This window comes from Xiphias gladius, chromosome 13, assembly GCF_016859285.1.
Source record: "Xiphias gladius isolate SHS-SW01 ecotype Sanya breed wild chromosome 13, ASM1685928v1, whole genome shotgun sequence".
Taxonomy (NCBI): domain Eukaryota; kingdom Metazoa; phylum Chordata; class Actinopteri; order Istiophoriformes; family Xiphiidae; genus Xiphias; species Xiphias gladius.
In genome coordinates, this window is record NC_053412.1 from 5,023,368 (window position 1) to 5,042,478 (window position 19,111).

The 19,111-nt window shown below is 40.7% G+C and overlaps 1 protein-coding gene and 1 long non-coding RNA gene across 5 annotated transcripts; one reads left to right on the plus strand and one right to left on the minus strand.

Moving 5' to 3' along the window:
* Positions 1 to 1,161: 1,161 nt before the first annotated feature.
* Positions 1,162 to 17,968, minus strand: obsl1a (obscurin like cytoskeletal adaptor 1a). 4 transcript variants are annotated; one of them, XM_040142141.1, is made up of 25 exons: positions 17,832 to 17,968; positions 15,061 to 16,345; positions 13,571 to 13,840; positions 12,733 to 12,993; positions 11,603 to 11,908; positions 10,674 to 10,940; positions 10,304 to 10,579; positions 10,095 to 10,209; positions 9,347 to 9,507; positions 8,911 to 9,183; positions 8,484 to 8,759; positions 8,072 to 8,347; positions 7,690 to 7,965; positions 7,301 to 7,576; positions 6,923 to 7,192; positions 6,546 to 6,812; positions 6,196 to 6,465; positions 5,827 to 6,093; positions 4,584 to 4,850; positions 3,992 to 4,104; positions 3,702 to 3,855; positions 3,227 to 3,388; positions 2,507 to 2,611; positions 2,131 to 2,397; positions 1,162 to 1,837 (listed from the first exon to the last, which is right to left on the minus strand). In XM_040142141.1, exons 2-25 carry the CDS (start codon positions 16,253 to 16,255, stop codon positions 1,560 to 1,562), a joined length of 6,648 nt encoding a protein of 2,215 aa, XP_039998075.1. In that variant the 5' UTR covers positions 16,256 to 16,345; positions 17,832 to 17,968; the 3' UTR covers positions 1,162 to 1,559. The 4 variants fall into 4 exon arrangements, with proteins under 4 accessions (XP_039998075.1, XP_039998074.1, XP_039998073.1 ...); XM_040142140.1 differs by having other exon boundaries at positions 17,821 to 17,968; XM_040142139.1 differs by having other exon boundaries at positions 17,625 to 17,968.
* On the plus strand, positions 3,779 to 11,689 carry LOC120798106. Its single transcript, XR_005708620.1, has 3 exons — positions 3,779 to 3,882; positions 10,080 to 10,265; positions 11,591 to 11,689. It is a non-coding gene; the product is annotated as an uncharacterized LOC120798106 (long non-coding RNA).
* Positions 17,969 to 19,111: the final 1,143 nt, after the last annotated feature.

Here is a 19,111-nt window from a genome sequence, read left to right on the forward strand (position 1 = left end):
TGAGTTACTTGTACCCCACTTAAGTATAATCACTATATACTACTTTATACCTCTACTTCTCTACATTTCAGAGAGAAATAACTGTGGTACTTCTTACTCCACTTCAAAGCTTATTCGTTGTGCTGCCTTGTTATATGATAAACGACCAAACTGTATACAAAGTAGTTCAAATAGGTCCATCTCAGTAAAATGCTGGAGTGTAAGTAAAAATGAACCAATAATAAAATATATAGTAATATAACACGAATGGGGGGTCATTTTTCTGAGTACCTTTACTGTTGATACTAGGACATTTTGCTGATTTATGTACTTATACTGAGTACTTGTGTGCTTTTACCTAAGTACGATTTTCAATCCATGACTTTTACTTGTTTTTTACATTGTGGTTTTGCTACTTTTAGTTCAGTAAAGGACCTAAAAACCTATTCCACCATTATAATTACATTACCAAGCAAAAATGTCCATCACATACTGCATAACTTGGTGCATTTTTTTTGTAAGTAGAGTAGGATGTGGTGTGAAATCTGCTGTATTTTTTTTATGACACCCAGAAAGAGGGTGCTGTCTCTAGCAGCACTATAACAAATATCTTCTTTGCATTATCAGGAGGCGATGAGGTTAAGGGAACAAATAAGAGTGTGAACATGAAGGCTGCAGCTGACGACTTTTCATTATCGAACAATCTGCTGATTATTTTCTTTATTCATTGTTTTTCCATCAAATGTTGGGTAATTACCATTAATATTCCACAAAAACCAAGGACACTTCTTAACATGTCTCTTGTTTCTTTCAATCAACAGTCCAAAATCCCAATCATTGTATTATGTTTACAAGGATGTAAGACTGAAAAAAGCAGCACAGTCTTACTTTGGAGAAGCTCCGACCAGAGATTAGATTTTTACCTTTAAAATAACTGAAACGATTATTAGTGATTATCAAAATGGTTGCCCATTAAATATCTGTAAATCAGCTAATCGAGTAACGGACTACTTCTTTCAGCCCTAATGTTACCGCTAGGTGAAAGCTAGGGTCAGCCGTGGTCGGCACTGTCGTTATTATGCAGAAGTCCCACAGTTTATTCAGCAATTGAATATAATATATATATATGGATATTATAGAATCGAATACCTCGCTCAGGATTTTTGAGTGTCCCAGTGCATTTTCATTGAGTTGGGCTTAGTCAGTAAACATTTTAAAAAGTGTTTGACTCTACGGAATTAGCCACTTATACTTCAGATTTTATTTTGAGTTCTGTTTATCAGAATACAAGAATGTAAAGTCAACTAGGTAAACAAATTTCATCAACGCTGTAAAAAAAAAAAAAAAAAAAGGAATAACTGGACTGAAGAACCATGCCTTGGGTTAGCTTAGTCCAGCTTCACTGAATACCCTCGATTTGACATGAACTCAGAAGAGAAACGTGCAGACCATCCAATCACAATACATGGATTTTAAAAAGTTATGGGGACATGAGTAATTCCCATTTTTTTTACAGTCAGGTTCTTCACTTTCTTTCTTTCTTTCTCTCAGAGTCACTTGCTTTTCTCTCTCTTGTTCTTCTACTCTGCCATAACACTGAGCATGGCAGTGCTCTTGGCCTTGCCCATGGTAAACTTGACCATCCCGCTCATGTCCGCACTGGTGTTTCTCAGGGTGAGTTTGTGGACTGTCCCGTGGTTTTCCAGCCGGACGGAGGGGCCCGGCTTAAGGGTCTCTCCATTCAAGGTCCACATGGGAGGCTTGCTTATGGCAACAGACACCTCACACTGGAAAGACGCCGGCTCAGGCTCTGTCACCTCCACGTCCTCAAGCTCTTTGACCATTACGAGAGCCTGGGCTACAGCAGCACGAAGGAAAAGAAGTGTTATCATGGTATGAGGCAACACAGTAAGAAAATAGGCACTTGAACATGAGGGGAACAAAGTTTTAGAAGACCATAAAACTTGACACCTAGAGAAGTCATTTTTTATACACATTAGTATTAGTAAAAACTGATCACACCTAAGCACAGATGGTAGTTTTGTGAGCTGGAGCAGTGAAGGTGATGTAAAACTACTTAATTCACCTTTCATTTGTGAATTTCCAAGGACACAGATTCCCCAAAAGTCCTCAGCTCTCCACCCATCTTACCTTCCACCATCAGTTTGGCTTTGGATGTGTGCTCCCCAACCTCGATGCCGTAGGTGCCCTCATCCTCTACAGCCACCTGCCGGATCACCAGTTTATGGCAACAGTCATCCGCCAACATCTCCACTCGATCCGAAGAAACCAGCTCCTCCCCGTCCTTGTACCAGGTGGCGCTGCAGCGAGGCGAGGAAACGGTGCACTCGAGGATCACGCGGTGTTTTTCCAGGGCTGTTCGGTCTCGCAGGGGTTTAACGATGGAAACTGGCAGCTCTGGAGTGAGAGGAACATTTTTGAGATTTGGTGATCAACATTTTTGAGCCGTCAATACGTCAAATAAAAGAAACAAGTAAGATATTTTAGCTGTAAAAAATTAGCTTACCTTCTACCGCAAGGTAAGCTGTAGATTCAATATCTCTGGCCACAAAGCGGATTTCTCCAGCATCCTCAGCTTTGACATTACACATCAGCAGGAAGTGTTTGGACCCTGAAGGAGAATGACAGCAGATTTGTAGGATCTGTTTCAAGACACAGTGTTTCTGGCGGCCTCTGGTGGCCCAACACCTTGCAAAGACACTTTTAGGTTTTCCTTTAATTTGACAGCTCGTTGTGTCTCTCTGCATACAGTCTCTCTGTCTTTGCTCTCTGCTCCCCCCTAGGCCCTGCAATTCCCTTTCTTCCCACCAGGGGTCCTTCTGCAAACCAGTGACACTAGTTCAGTATCAGCTTTTTATTCACTTCTTTAAAAAAATGTACCAACATTTTTCCTAATTTTATTTTCATGTTTTTTGTTGTTTTTGTTTTGTAAATACTGGCTTACTAATTCCTTTTTATAATTGTTCTGTGTACTGTTACTAACACTTAGCTTGCACACTGTTGAAGGCATAGCTGACATGTATGTGAATGTTATTCCTCTAAATTTGAAATAAGAAGTAAGAAGAGATTTGAAAACTTTTAACTTTGAGTGTTAACCAATTTGCTTCCTAAATGTTGCCTTGGTTGAGACAACTCTAAGAGATTTGTTACCCTTGTGGGTATTTGTTTCTCGGTCTTGTCAAAATCATCCAGTCTCATCAATAATCAGCCAGTTTCCTTTTCTGACCTTCAGTACGGATCTTGATGGTGTTGCTGGGCCGGATTTTGTGGCCGTCCTTGTACCACTCTCCAGTCACATCCTGCAGAGAAACCTCGCACATGAAGACAGCATTATGGTCCTCTTGAATGTAAAGATCCTCCAGGTGCTGCACTATCTCCAAATCGTGCTCTGTGATGGTAGTAAAGGGATTTAGATCAGGGATATTTGATGCCAAAAACAGAAATATGTTATGTATCTTTTTTGAGCACTTGTTGAAGCATGAAGCTTCTCCTTATAACCACTAGATGGAGGCATTGTACAAGCTCAACTCCAGCTACTTCACTGGCTGCACAGTTCAACATGAAACTTGCAAGAGCCTATAAAATGTAAAATACCATCAAAATGTAGGTTTTCATTTAAGTGTACTTTTTCAGACTCTGTTGTTCAAGGTTTTAATTATTATTGGTATGGGTGATATGACAGTATCTGTTCAGACAGTTACCATACACCTCCAGTGAACAGGAAGTGTTAATTTCCCCTGTGTCACATGTGTAGGTGCCAGAGTCAGCCCGGGAGCACTGCAGGATCTGACAGAAACGCTTCCGACCCATGGAGTAGATCCGACAGTTCTTCCCTGGTTTCAGCTCTGTCCCGCTCTGATTCAGAGATGAAAGAAGACAAAGGTATTCCTCACGAGTCTAGAAAAACCTGCCGCCATCAAATCTTATATTTTTTCTACAATGAGCCAAAACAGAGTCAAGCGCGATGATAGGATTTATTTGGTTTTCTTACCTTAAGCCACCTGACTTCAACATTTTGTCTGGAGAATTCACACTCCAGAGTGGCAGGAAATTCCTCCTCCACACGGACATCAGCCAGTGCTCTCAAGATAGACACCGGTGTCTCTGTCAATTCAGTCAGTCAGTGAATCAACAAATCAGATCACCAACAAATCAAAAACTTAATCAGTCCATTCAGTCTTAAATAATCCAAAATCAATTTGAACACTCCTGTGATGGCACATTTGCAATAAATCCACATCACAATCCATTTTGCTTTATATTTGCTTTGCATTATATTTAAAATGAATATCGACTTAATACAATTATGATTACATTTACTAAAAGTAACCCCAATTACAGAATGTATAAAAGTAACTATGAACATATTTGGTTTCATTCTCAGCATCATTATCTCCCTTATGTATAGTTAAAATAGTTTTACAAATGCAAGTTCAGAAGCTACAAACACTTACTAAGCAAATCCACACTGATAGTCTAAAATGTCCATATTTGTGTGAGAACCAGTGTCTTAGAGTACAGTAGCTGTGTCTATACCCTAATGAGCATTAGCTAATCGACTGAGCTCCAGAGACCGTAGTTACCTTTGACTGTGAGCCTGGCAGCGGTGCGCACCCCTTCAGCAGAGAAGACGATGGTACCTGTGTCCTCCAGGGTGAGGTTGGACAGTGTGAGGCTGTGGACTTGCCCTTTGGTGCTCACCCGCCACTGGTTGTTTGGTTTCACCCGAATGCCATCCTTCTGCCAAATTCCCTCCACCTCTGTGTGGGAGAGCTCCACCTCGAAGGATGCAGTCTCTCGTTCACAGGTTTCTTGGTCAGTTAGGCCTTTACGGATGGAGATTTTACGGGCTGGATTGGAAGAGATGAGGGACAGTAGTGTAATGAGAGGAGTGTAAATACATACAGTCATACACTTCTTCATAGAAATAGGGTCAGGATTAAATGATGCCATCTAGATATTCACAAAAGTTAGAGGTGAAGAATAAGTCCTGAAAATCTGGCTAAAATTTGTGGGACGCATCTGTATGGCAAAGCTGTATGTTGAATCTTATAATTGCATTTAAATATAATCATGTGGCTTTAAGGCATAGCTAACACTTCCACTGTACTTTGAAAGAACACAGTGTTTCAAGGACAACAAAAGGTGGTTCAAATATAGACCCTGCTCAGTTTATCACATTACAAAAACAACACCTACAGTACCTCCATGATCCATTGTCACAGTGTCATTCAGTACACTATTGTATAACAGCATGGCTGTGTTTCAAAAATCTTTTCACACTTACAGGTCTAACCCTGCTCTTCTTAGTATCTTTTTGCATGTGACATACCGTGAAAAACACTTAAAATATGCACTGTTCTTTGGCTGCCCAGAACTCACCTTTGTCAGATGAGATGCCATTCACAAAGTGTCACTCTACAGTGTCTCCTGAATAATTCCTGCTTATTATAATGTCCCTTTGGAGACGTTTCCAAGCATTAGATATTATTTGAAAATATTATTTGGATAGTATGTCTGTTAGTGCTGAAACGATTAGTAATTAATTTGTCGGTCCACAGAAAATTGTTGGACAGAAATTTTGATATATATATATATAAAAATGTGTGTGTGTGTGTGTGTCTGTGTGTATTTTTATAATATGAAGATGAGTATGTATTAAATGTAATGTTTTGCAGAGGGAGATTATAGGATTTCTGTACCTGTAAATGGGCAAGTGTAAGTATTAGAAAAGCCCATAAAACGAAGGGAGTTTTCAGCCTGTACCCTATTAAAGTCTAAACATCTCTGGCAACAATCATCCACACCCCACCTCGCACCACTTACGTTCTACATTGAGCTTGACTTGTGTCCGGTCATGAAGAGTCTCGCAGCGGTAGGTTCCCCGGTCTGACAGAGTCAGGTTTTGGATGGTCAGACTGCGTTTACAGCCGTTCTGGGCCAGTGTGTGTCGGGGACCAGGCTGGATGACCACCCCCTGCCTCATCCACTGAACCTCGCCTGTCTCTAGGCTGATTTCTGTTTCCAGGGTGGCGTCACCAAACTCTTCCGCCATGACTGCATCCATTTTCTTTGTAAACATGACTTGAGCCTCTGAACATAATGAGAAGAGACAGAAACAAAGGTTACAATAAATTGCTGGTAATTCTGGTAATACACCATTTCCTGTCTTTTCCTTTCATTTTATGATCTTACCCTGAACTTTGAGGCTTGCTTTGCTTAGTTTTCCCTCAGCCTCTGCTGTAATCTTCGAACAGTCCAACATCTGGCACTTCTTAATCACCAAGGTATGGCACAGGCCGTTCTGGATTGCCTGGAAACGATCACCGGGGGTGATAGCTTCATTGTCCATGAGCCAGACTAACTGGACATCCTCAGGGGAAACCACACACTTGAAAGTGGCATCTTCTCCTTCAAGCACTGTGGTGTTGTGGAGGTCTGTGAGGAACTCCACCACTCGAGGCACTGAAGAGATGTAAGAAAGTTCATGAACCTGCTACTTTACATAAGATAAAACAGAAAATCCAGAGTCCAGACATACTTACTCTCTACTCTCAGTGATGCCACAGTCCGGTCATCTTTAGACTCACAGACGTACTCCCCAGCATCCTCTCTGGTTAAACGGTGGATGGTCAAGCTTCGCTCCACTCCATCCGCCCGAATGGAGAACCTCCTGCTTGGAACCATCTCCACACCATTCTTCAGCCACTGGACATCTGCCTTTGGCTTACACACTTCACAGCGAAGGGTCACCATACTGTCAGCATGGGCCACAGTATCCTGGAGTGGCCTCAGAAACTTGATTCTCATTTCTGGGATGCAAAAAAAAAAAAAAAAAGTTCATATGGTATCAGTCCACACTGAAGTCTTCTATAATGTTATCGGCTGACAAAATGAAACTTTGAAAAAATTATTTTTTAACCTTTGACCAGCAGGCTGAAGTGGATCTGGTCTGTGTTGACATCACATGTGTACTCGCCAGCATCAGAGCGCCTTAAAGGTTCAATGGTGAGGGAGCGCTTATGGCCCTCCATGAGTGCTTGGAAGCGTTCACCTTCAACAGGCGTCCAGTCTTTCAGCCAACACACTAGAGCGCTTTCTTTGGACACATAACTCATCATGGTCACACTCTCTGCTTCGTAACCCGTCAAAACAATGTCATCCTCCTTGTTCACAAAAATAACTGGGGGTTCTTTCATGTAAAAGAAAAGGGAAGAAAATGTTAGGTACCTTTTTTTTTTTGGATTAAAATTTTACTTTTCCTCTTGAGGCTCTTGAGACCTATACCCAGGGTCTGTACCTTGAATCCGGACAACGCAGATCATCTTGTCATCCATAGCGTCACACACATATTTCCCAGAATCTGAGGGCTGGACATTTGAGATGATAATTTTCCTTAGAGTCCCATAGCTCTCGATGTAGGTACGCGAGTCATTGGTGAGCAGCCTGTCATTGCAGTACCACTGGACAGGCGCATTGGCACGGGACAGCTCACAGGCCAGGATCAGCTCATCACCTGCCAACATCTCCTGGTAGTCAGGGTCAATTGAGTTTCCTACAATGGTCACTGGAGGCTCTAAGGCCAAAAGAGAGGAGGGAGAAGACGGAGAAGGCGGGTGATTTCTTTAAGTGAGAATTTTTGAACAATTTTTTTTTTTTTAACAAAAAAATTAACTAAATGGATTTTACCTTCTACTGTAACCTGGAAGTTGATGTTGTCATCTCCAACATCCAAGATGTACTCTCCTGAATCTCTCAGTTCAGCGTTTAGGATGACCAGCGAGCGGAAAGCGCCTTCTTCCTCTTCACAGAACCTTTCATCGTCCTCAATACGACAGCCATCCTTATACCATTTGGCGACAGCATTGTGTCTGGAGAGTTCACACTCCAGCACAATGTCATCAGAAATCAGGAATTTTAGATTTGTCTTGATCTCTGACTTTCTTAAGATCTTCACTGGAGGCTCTGAGGGTGCAGAATTACATATTGATACTCCGTATGATATTATAGTGATCTTTAAAATTTCTTTATTAGTCAGAAATAATCTGCAAAGCCAACCTTTGCCTCTTACCTGAAACTTTGACCTGGAAATCAATTTTATCATCAACAGCGTCGCAGGTGTATTTTCCAGAATCCTCTGGGGTAGGAACGTGGATGGTCAGACGACGGATAAACCCGTCCTCTGTGATGGTGACGTTACTGTTCTCCTCTACTTCTTTGCCATTCAGCCACCACTTGACTTCTGCACTTGGGCGGGACACCTCGATCTCCATCACAATTGGTTTTCCGGCAAAACTCTCCAGTTTGTCAGGTGTTCTTCTGGGACGAGTAAGCTTCACTGGTGGCTCTGAATGAAAAGGGGGATTAAAGTCATCAAAAAGGAAAGAGTCATAAATAATAGAAATGATATCGAAATTATATAAATATATTGAGAATCTCTTTATCCAGATGCTAAATAATTACCTTTATGTCCTCATTCTTACCTGTAATAGTTACCAGGAACGCCACAGAGTCATCTTCAGTGTCACATACATACTCCCCTGTGTCGTCCACAGTGGTTGTAGGTATAACTAGCCGGCGTCTGGCCCCATTCACCTCAAGGATCAAGTTAGGGCCCTCTTCTACCTCTAGGCCATCTCTGTACCAGCGAACAGGGGCATCTGACTGGGAGATTTCACAGCTGAGCTCCAGCCTCTCTGAGGCCAAATGGGCCAGTTCTAGCTCTGACTCGCTGGGGAAAACAATCCGGACTGGTGGCTCTGGAGCAGGAAGAAAAAATTTACCTTTATTTGACAAGGTTAGGATTGGGACTCTTATAAACATGTGTGAAGCATTTTGGTATCTCTTAAACACTTTGGTAATGCCAACCTTTCTAATAGGAATATAGCCTAACCAGAAGTGAATACAAACCTGTCACAGTAAGCTGGAAGAAGACAGAGTCTCCATCTGTTTTGCAGACATACTCTCCACCATCCTCCACCGATCCACAGAAGATGGTTAACCTTCTGTAGGGACCTTCAGATATCAGCTTGATATTGTCACTCTTCTCCACCTCCTGGCCGTCCTTGAACCATTGCACCTTCCCGCTGGAGCGGGACAATTCACACTGCAAGTGGATCTCCTCTAATATATACCTTTCCATCACAACATCATCCTTAGGTTCCACAATCATCACAGGAGGCTCTGTGTTTGTAGATAGAAGAGACAGAGAGAGTTCAACTCGTCTTTCTAATGTAGCTAATGTGTGTGTAAAAATACCACCTTTAATCTTATATCAATTTCATGAGTTGATCTAGAGCCGCAAATCTAATACTCAGACCAATAGGAGTCAGAAATGCCCACGTACCTCTGACATTGACGATGAACTCCATGCTGTTGTTTCCTGCCTGGCATGTGTAGCTGCCAGCATCTGAGGTTTCTGCAGAACGGATTATTAACCTCCTCACAGTTCCCTCTGCCTGCAGAGTGATGTTGTCATTGGGCTGGATCTCACAGCCATCCTTATACCTGGGACACAAATTTGATAAAGACAGCTGTAAAATATATTGTGTCAAATTAAAGACTTAATAGAAATAAAAAATAAAGTGGCCTATTAAAGAATAGATAAATTAAGTCAGACCTTACAGTAATGGCTGTCGTATCAGTATATTGGCTTGCATGGGCTACTAAATGGAAGATATTGTACTGAGATTGTTTCTGAACTTTTGACACTTGCATCTTTTTAATGCAGTATAGAGGATGGAGTATGTATAAACAGAAAAAGTACAGCAGCCACAAATGAAGCGTATGGTAGGTGATAGTGGAATTAAATGCTACAAATGAACCACAACACATTTAACTCTGATTTATCTCACTTTAAAAGATTTCCTTTTTAATCTTACCAAAAGACTGTTTGATCAACAGTTAAGAATTAAAATTAACAAATATATTGATCCCTATTATGCAATTTAACCTCTGAATGCAAAGATCAGTGATACTACACATCAAAAACAACTCTTCAAAAAAAACCCACAGTCATTAAAAAATGAAATTTGAAAAGAGAGCAGTCAATAATATTTCTTATTCATGTCTCTTAACAGAACTTTGTGCCTTACCACATGACTTCAGCATCCTCTCTGGAGACGTGGCAGAACAGCACCACCGGGTCCAGCTCCATGCTGCTCTTATGGAGCTCCTCCTCTGGGACTTGACTGAACTCCACAGGGGGACCTGAAAAAAAAAAAAAGGGATGAGAGAGAGATCGATGTCAACAGCTGGAACACAAGGTACTAGATGATGAACTTGCCATTCAAATATCTTTTACCTGCAACATCCACATTGAATTTGATGACATCCCCTGAAGTTTCACATGTATAAACTCCAGAGTGACATACATCAGCTGACTGGATCACAATCCTCCTCATGTTCCCATCTGATTGGATGTTGAGGCCATCGGTTATCTGGAGCTCCTCACCATCTTTGAACCAGGATACTTTTGCGAAGGGGTGGGAGACTTCACAGTAGAGAACAATAGCATCACCAGTCTCCACCTTCTTAAGGCTGTCTAATTCTGACAGAGGGCTGAATTTTACCACAGCAGCTGCAAAGAAATGAACATACAAAATAAACAAACTCCCAAAACATTCTTCTATCATATACTAAATGTAGCAAGATTAACAGATTTTAACATCTACGTTTAACTTTGAGCACAGCTGAATCCCGGACTCCGTTGGCTATGAACGTGACCTCTGCTGTGTCCTCTGTAGTGCGAGTTTCATGGATAACCAATGAGTGGTGTGTTTGGGACTGTTGTATCAAGTATCGTCCACCATGCTGCAGTTGGGCACTGTTCAGGAACCAGGTTCCAACCATTGAGGAAGACAATTCGATGGAGAAGCAAGCATCTTCTCCTTCCATAACCTCACAGCCTTGGAGGGGACTGTGAATTTTGGGCCCAGGAACTAAGAAAAATGGTAAAAAACAGAACTACAAGTTAACAAGAACTATGTGTTATGTACATCATTTCTGTCCATTTTCAAAGCAATTTTACCTTCTTGGTATCTACTGGTTTTTATTAATTACAGTATACTAAACATCACAATAGGTTTGTCAGACTGTTTGGTGACTAGCAAACCTTTCCTTGTTGGTGCGTTCAAGGACAATTTGTCATCTGTGATTTTATTCATCTGCTGAATAGTAATCTTTAAATTCAGGAAATACATTATGGGTTTCTCAGAGTTCATGCTGATTTCACTTATCACTCATATGAACCAAATTGCATCATCAAGATAATGTTTTCATGACAATCTTTGCTTGCAACTGCATTACTACATGGAGATAGCTTGTTTTTTTTAAAATTATGTTATCTAAATTAAGCTTTATGCATTTGCAAATTTATTCTCAACCCATACTGACATGAACTAATGGCAGGAAATCAATTTAAAATGTAAACCTAATGTGCTGTAATTTCTTTCTACATATCTGTCAACATGCCATTATTGGCCAATAATATCCGCTCATGGATATTGTACATTGGTCAGCAATGTTATACCCTCTCTTCAGGTTTACAATGAAATACACACAATAAAACATGTAAAATTTTACTCCGCAGTTATTTCCTCACCCAGATGGACGGCTTTGGGAAACTCCACATGACCACTTCGTCCGTACTTGTTGATGCAACAGACTCGGAAGCGGTAGTCGCCTTCACATGGAACGCTATCACCAGCAACCTCGGCTGAGGTGGCTGTCTCTGAGGTGAAACACTTTTGCCACTCCTGGGAACCCACTTCTTGTCTCTCCAGCACAAAGATGGACCGGGTGGATGTCTGGCTGTTAGGGGCAGGTACCCAGGTGAGAAGGGCACTATTGGGTCGATCTACATCCATTTTGACACCAACGGGGCAGATAGGGGGACAGTGTCTTGAGGCTAAGAGACAGAGAGGAGAAGGATGAGGGATGTAAGTGTGAATCATAATGGCAGGACCGCCTAGTTATTAGAGAGGCAATCCACTAGGACAAATCCCTATCCTCTCAAATTCTTCATGGAATCTATTCAAGTCTGGCTTTCAACAGTTTTAAAATTTTAAGAACTAAAAGTCAAAGTTTGACTTTTGCCAGTACATAAATACATTCCTGTTATTTGGCTATGTTTTATACATTGCTTTTTGCTAATAATATAGGAAAGACAAGAAACAACATTTCATAGGACATTTTTTAGACATCCAGGTAGTTCACCAACTTGAAACTGGAACCCAAAATTGATTTGCTTGTCAGACCCAGACATAACATAAAGTCACCAGACAGTCAATGGTTTAACCCCCAAATAACTTTCGTCTTTGTCTGTTGCACTGGTAGAATTTCTGGATTTAAGACCAACATATCCTCAGTTAAAGATGTTAAATATCATCGTTCTGTTCATTTGTGTACTTTTAAAGATTTAATAACAGTCAATGGCAAAGGTACATCTACAAACGTCACAGAGGAATTGCAAAACAACAATTAAATGATGGTTCTTGAAAAGCAATATGTCTTGTTGACATGTGTGTGAAAAGCTCTTTAGCTATTAAATGCAATATGACATATAGCTGGGTAGTATTTCTATCTACAGAAAAGGACAAATGGACAAAAGTATAAAGGATACCTTTACATATTAGCAATTTTTTTTTTAATCTCAGAAAAAATATCATGCTCAGAGTCCTTTGCTAACCAGTCCAGAAAACCATGCAACAAGTTTACGAATCCTAAAAGTACCTTTGACCTTGAGGCGTGATGAGGTCTTGGATCTCCCTGCGACAAAGGTCACTACCCCTGAGTCTTGATAGGCCACATTAACAAAGACCAGAATGTGAGTTTTGCCAAAAGACTTGAGGATCGTCTGGTGTGTCTCATGTAGCTTCAGACCGTCTTTGAACCAGTGGACCTCCATGTCGTCGTCCTCCACCTCCACACAGAACGCTGCATTCTCCCCTTCGAGGACCTCCAGCTTCCGAGGAAGTTTACGAACAATAGTACCTATAAGTAGAAACAATATTGTATTTATTTTATTTTTTTTTTATTTTACAGCAAGTTTTCTATAAATATATTGTTCCATTTGTGTTCTCTATTCATTTCCTCTCCATTACAGATTTACAACTTTGTATCAGATTTACACGTTTCTCTATTAATGATGAAAATGTATTATTTTAGAGTAGCTTAAAAGCTGGTATAACCAGTTTCCATTTTTCTGGCCCCAAGTGACAGCTGGTGACAAGTATTTTAATTTTGATTTCATGAAATTCAACACCCAAAGTTATTTTAGCAAACTTTCATTGGATGGAACCCTTTTCTTTTAGGAGAAAGCTTTCTAATTTTAGCTCTCAAATTTTAATTTTAGTTCAGTTTCTGTGTCTCAGTGAGGGTTTCGGTGAGGGTTTCCTGCCAAAACCAGAAGAATATATATTAACAAAGAATATATATTGACAAACTATGGCTTCTTTATTATTGGGAATAGACTGGAAGATGTGTATTTGCCGAACATGTAATGTGTTACTCTGTCCCTTTGCTTTGTACAAATGTTATATAGTGTATATCTGCATTCAGTACATCATACCTTTAACAGATAACTCTGCAATGCTCTTTGCTCCATCAGGCATCTCACATAGATACACTCCATCATCATCTGTCCCGACGTCATGGATGGTGAGTCTTCGTTTGGTCCCTTTCTGCTCCATCCCATATTTACTGCTGGGCATCAGCCTCTGGTCTTCCAGGTACCAGGCAGCTGGGACCGACTCATCGGGCACCTCACACTCCAGCACAGCAACATCCCTCTCCCTCACTTCCACATCTTTTAATGGACGCCTGAACCGCACAGCTGGGCCTGAAGAACAAGGGAAATGGGTATTTAAAGTGCCTTTTTAAGTTAAAGAAAATTAGGGGAGAGTTGTAGATTTTGTTTATAGGTCTCAGTTACCGTTTAGTTTAAAACACAAACAGTACTGACATGAGTATAAGTACAACATGCAATCATATTACATCCATGTGACGTACAAAGATTTATTGGATCATTAAAACACAAAAAAGTGTTTTGCATTGTTATAACAGCAATAGTATAGTAATTGAAGTTAATTTAATTAATTTTTAGCTTTTGTGGTATGTTAGGACTGTCTGTCTATGGCAAATTGGTACCAATTCTATGGCAAAGTTAGTTACCTAGGTAATAGAGGTAGTAGTCCAAAATTCTCATTACAAAATGAGATGTCCACTTTATGTCAACACCTAAATTTCAAATTGCTACTGGTTAGGGATGTTTTAGAATGATTTTAAATGTTCTATTATGATAATATTTGTGTTTCAAGGGAGGTAAATTATCTGTAATTTTATCTAAAACAATTCACATTTATTTTATACCCAACTTCTTCAGTTTGCTCATGCCACCACTAAATACTTTTTAAGTATTGCTCAGTTGCTGTAATGCCATTCCACATTATCTGTATATTAAGGACTAACATGTTGACCCCAAGACTAAACTGACACTGATAGAAGCAGCTGGCACACTACAGGACGGTGCTTATGAAACGCTATGTGACCCTGAGAATTATCTGCCCATTATGAAAGGATTAGGACAAAATAATTAACTACTTTAAGAGATGATGCCATACATTTCAACAATGCAACAAAGCAGTTTGCCTCGGCAAGTGCAGCTTATGACCTAACAGTTTATCTATGTGGTTGGAGATATGCATCAGAGAAACAATAACCCATATATTTAGACCATTAGTTGTTTCTTTAAAGTGTTCACTGACAATGACGAGCGAAACTGGCACAGAATGTCTTGAAATGTGTTGTGGTCTTTGCTCTTGCCAGTTGTTTGGCATGATGAAGACTATGACTTAATACATTTTAGATGATTCATTTCAGCAGATTCATAATAATTTTGTTTTGTTTATTATTTTTGCATTGGTTTTCCATCCATCTATCAGTCTGCTGGCATTTTGAACAATGGGATAAACAATTTCAACATTTAGAAATCTGTGTGTTTAGCCAGCTAGAATTGTTGTAAAAGCAGATTTTTTTGTAAGCCAGGGAAGTATCTCCTACCTTTCACAGACAGGTGAACAGCACTGAGGGTGTTTCCAAGAGCGTTTGATGCTGCACAAACATACAGCCCTGTATCCTGCTCTTTACAATACAGAACCTTTAGTGTGTAATAGCCCTCTCTGTCCTCAAATATCAGATGACGTCTCCCGGGCTCAAGGGGAACCCTGTCTTTCTTCCAGATGATCTCGGGTTTAGGCTTCCCTGTAACAAAGCAGCGAAACTTGGCGTGTTTCCCCTCTGCCACTGCAAACTTCTTAACTGTAGACAGGTTGACATTTGGCTCCTCTGTAACCCTTGGCAAGCTGAGTCGCCTGCCCCTGTGTTTTGGTGACCATTGGCTGTTAATCTGACAATTTGAGGACATTTTACTCTCCTCTCGCTCTGGTACAGGCTCGACAAGAAGGACAGCGCCAGCCAAGGCCTCACCATGGCAGTTGATGGCTTTGCAGATGTAGACACCTTTGTCTTGCATGCGTGTCCTGTAGATCTTGAGTTGGAACCAGCCACCATCTTGATTAGTCACGCTGAAGTGTGAACTTTCGAAGATGTCATTCAGCTTCTTCCCGTCTTTCTCCCATGTCACCTCTGGCAAAGGAGTGCCCCAGAGTTTGCAGGAGAAGGCAGCATCTTCTCCCCTATCAACACGCAGAGATAGGGGCTTGATAAGGAATCGTGGTTTATCATCAGATGTTAAATCAACCTCTTCTCTTTTTTCGCTAAACTTGCTGTTCAGTTTGTGTTCTCCCTCTATCTCTGTTCCATTTTCTTTCCTTTGTTCACCATTTTGCACTTTGCAGTAGCCATTTTGGTGTCCTTCAAATTCTCCATTTTCTTTTATTGGTTGCTTCACTCCATTGATCCCTAATTGCCTTTGCCCCCCCTCCTGTGGTTGGGCCTCTCCTTCCACTTTGAGGGAGGCTGCTGCATATGTTTCACCTATGCTATTTCTAGCCTTGCATATGTATTGGCCAACATCCTCTTGGGTCACTCCAGTAATGGTTAGCAGGTAGGCTTTTCCCTCCTCTGAGAGCTTGTAGCGTCCTTCAGACAAGATCTGGACATTTTTACGCTCCCAGATCACATCAGGATGAGGGTCCCCATCAATTTGGCACCTCAGTGTAGCATCTGTGCCACACTGTGCCACTACAGGGCGTGGATAGCCCAAAACACGAGGAGCACCTCCAAATATATCCATTATAATGTCACCTTCTCTCTCGTTTGAGTGAAGAAATTTCTTTTGTGGTGGGACTGCCTGGAAATTATCCTCTTATCTATGGTGAAGGAGCTGTGAGACAAAGAAAATGTATGTCTCAGAAGGCAATCAACTTCAATCAAAAGGAAGAGTCTTGAGACCACAACTCCTGAGTAGACACAAACCCAAAACAAGCTAAAGACTTAATTCCTATATTATATCGGTTGAAGTGGAGTTTTCCTGCTTTGACTGTTTTGATGCATTGTACATTGTACATTTCTGTTTACAACTGACCCAGGCCAGATGATTACGTATCAAACGTGATATCTTTGAAATAAATATCTGGAATGTGCTTTAAAATTAACCATTTTATCATCAGGAATCTGACGTAGGTGATTCAAATCAAATAAGATTGTATTGAAATGTTTCAAATTTTCAAAATACTCAAAGTAGTTAGCAGAGCTGAACTGAGGTAAACATGTTTAGTAAGGAGTTTATTACATGTGTAGTGGTTTAGTTAAGTGGGTTTTGAACAAACTTAAAACACTCTCGGTTGTCTCACAGCTGGTGCTGTAACTCATTGAAGAGTGTATTTATAAAGTAGTCTGTCCAAAAAAAGACACTGGAGACCATGTGCCGCATACGCACAAACTGTGCGGTGACACACCTGCAGTCACAAACTAAGATGAAACTGACCCATAAATGTATGCATGTATAGAGCCTGAATGTTAGCTGTAGCTTTCCCGGTTGGATTTTCTTTGTTTTTGGATTGTTGCATTGTTGTCATGATGTCTGCATTGTTAAGGTTTAGCAGCAACCCAAGCCATTTGTTATCTGGAGCTAAAATCCTCTTTCTTGGGAAAGACTTTTTGCATTCTAACGGCTTTTGGTTTGATCTTGTATCAGCCAGTGGAAAATGTCAGTGTCTCTCATGTGGCTCATGTTGTCACCATCTATCTTTTGGCAGTAAGAGTCTCAGCCATCCCTGCTGTATGACACAAGACGCTCTCGAATCTGATGCACATCTCCTAAACAGCATGGATCATATAGTCATGTGCTCAGGTCTAGTCTAGAAAACAGCTCTTTGTGTAGCATGTCAGATATTTCTTAAGTCTTGTGATCGGTAAAGACATGAAACATACTCGGCTACTGTTTAAGCATTTTGTTGGCACATGGATAGAAATTGCTCTATTTATTCTACCTACAGGCCTGAATGTCAAGAAGCAGTGTCAAGAGAGACATAAACGGTAAGACAGGAAATTAATCTAGCACAGCTTGGAAAATTTACCAGAAAACTAATTTTATCCATTGAAGAAGAGTTAAAGGATAAACTTACCGCTCCTGTGAGATGCTCTTTTTAGAGCACTCTTACCTAAAAATTATGTCCTCAAAATGTTCAAGCTGGCATCAGTTCATTCATATTACCCTTGGTCCTTCTTTAAATTATTATTTGACTCAGAGATGTCAGATATTCTTTATGTTGCTCGGTAGAAGAGTCACGCAGCTCTGTGAGAAGTTTAAGCTCTTGTTCGTTGTCTCTCTGGTTTGGTTTGTGGATTCTGGCTCACATTTGACACACCTCCTGGTCATTGAAATTCAAAGCAAGTGAGGAAAAACTAGGTCTTCCATCCACAATTGGTGGCCCATAGTCACAGGTCTTGGTAGTGTCGCGTTGGTTTGGCGTTAGGTTGCAGGTGGCAGAGAGGTAAATGACCACAGTCGTTCAGTCATGTGTTTGGTTTATGCGTCAGCTCTGATACTGTCATTGTCAAACAGCTAAAGAGTGAGAGAGAGAGAGTTGTGGGAGGGGGGGGCGGCATTAAATGCTTTCGCAGCTGCTACCACTGCAAGCCACCACCTAAAAATACCAGCAGCTTCGATGACAGTGGGCCAGATAAAGTTAGGCTCTCCATTCATAGACCGTGGCTCACTAAAGATAGAGGGGAGGCAGAGCTCTGGGATGGATCACACAGCTCAATAGATATCCTGAGTTAAACCTCAGAAGAGAAAAGGACACCCCACCTGCCGGAGTTCCTTGAGTAATGAATCATACTGACCCGTAAATAGGGAAAAAATTAGTGTCATATCCGTATTAGAAAAAGGTGGTCTAAAGAATGAACAATTCAATTCAAAAACACAAAGAACAGTTACAAAGTGCTCTAAGACTAAATCACAAAAATGCTGAGAAAATAGGTATTTAACCTCCCAGTCAAGTAATGTTTGAAATTATATACTGTAAACAAAGTATCTAAAAAATTTAATTAATATGAATTAAATGCCAGAACATATGACTAAAATGTATCATCTCTACAAGCTGCCAAACCAGTGGTAGCATTAGACATTTTTCCATTAAGAATCATCTGTGTTTGCACTTTTAGCTATTCTCTCCCACACGTCACAGATTTGAATCCGGTGTTGACACTTGTTGCCGGCATTCTCAGACAATAGCTCTCTAAGCTATCTGTTCAAGTGGAGTGTTTTGGACAGCCGAAGCCGCTGATACACGCTGCAAACTGTCGTCATAGATATTTGACCTTCAGTGCAGGTCACATAGCTCTGATCCCTTTGTGACGGTTGCTGACTTAATGCACTTGGCATACCGTCTCAAGCATATATGGACTCTAAAACTTCCTTACAGCAGAAGTATAATGAGGAGAAATGAACATTTGTGTAATTAGAGTTAAAAGAAACAAATGATGTATGCTAAAAAGGATGTGTCAGTAAAGAATTTGCTAAATGCATAACAGAGTCATTTGGAGGACTCACACAACAGTAGTGGCTCCATTTAGGGCTGCTGCTACCTCTGACATTCTCATCCATGCAGTCATCCCTGCAGCTGTTAGGTACGATGACTGCGAC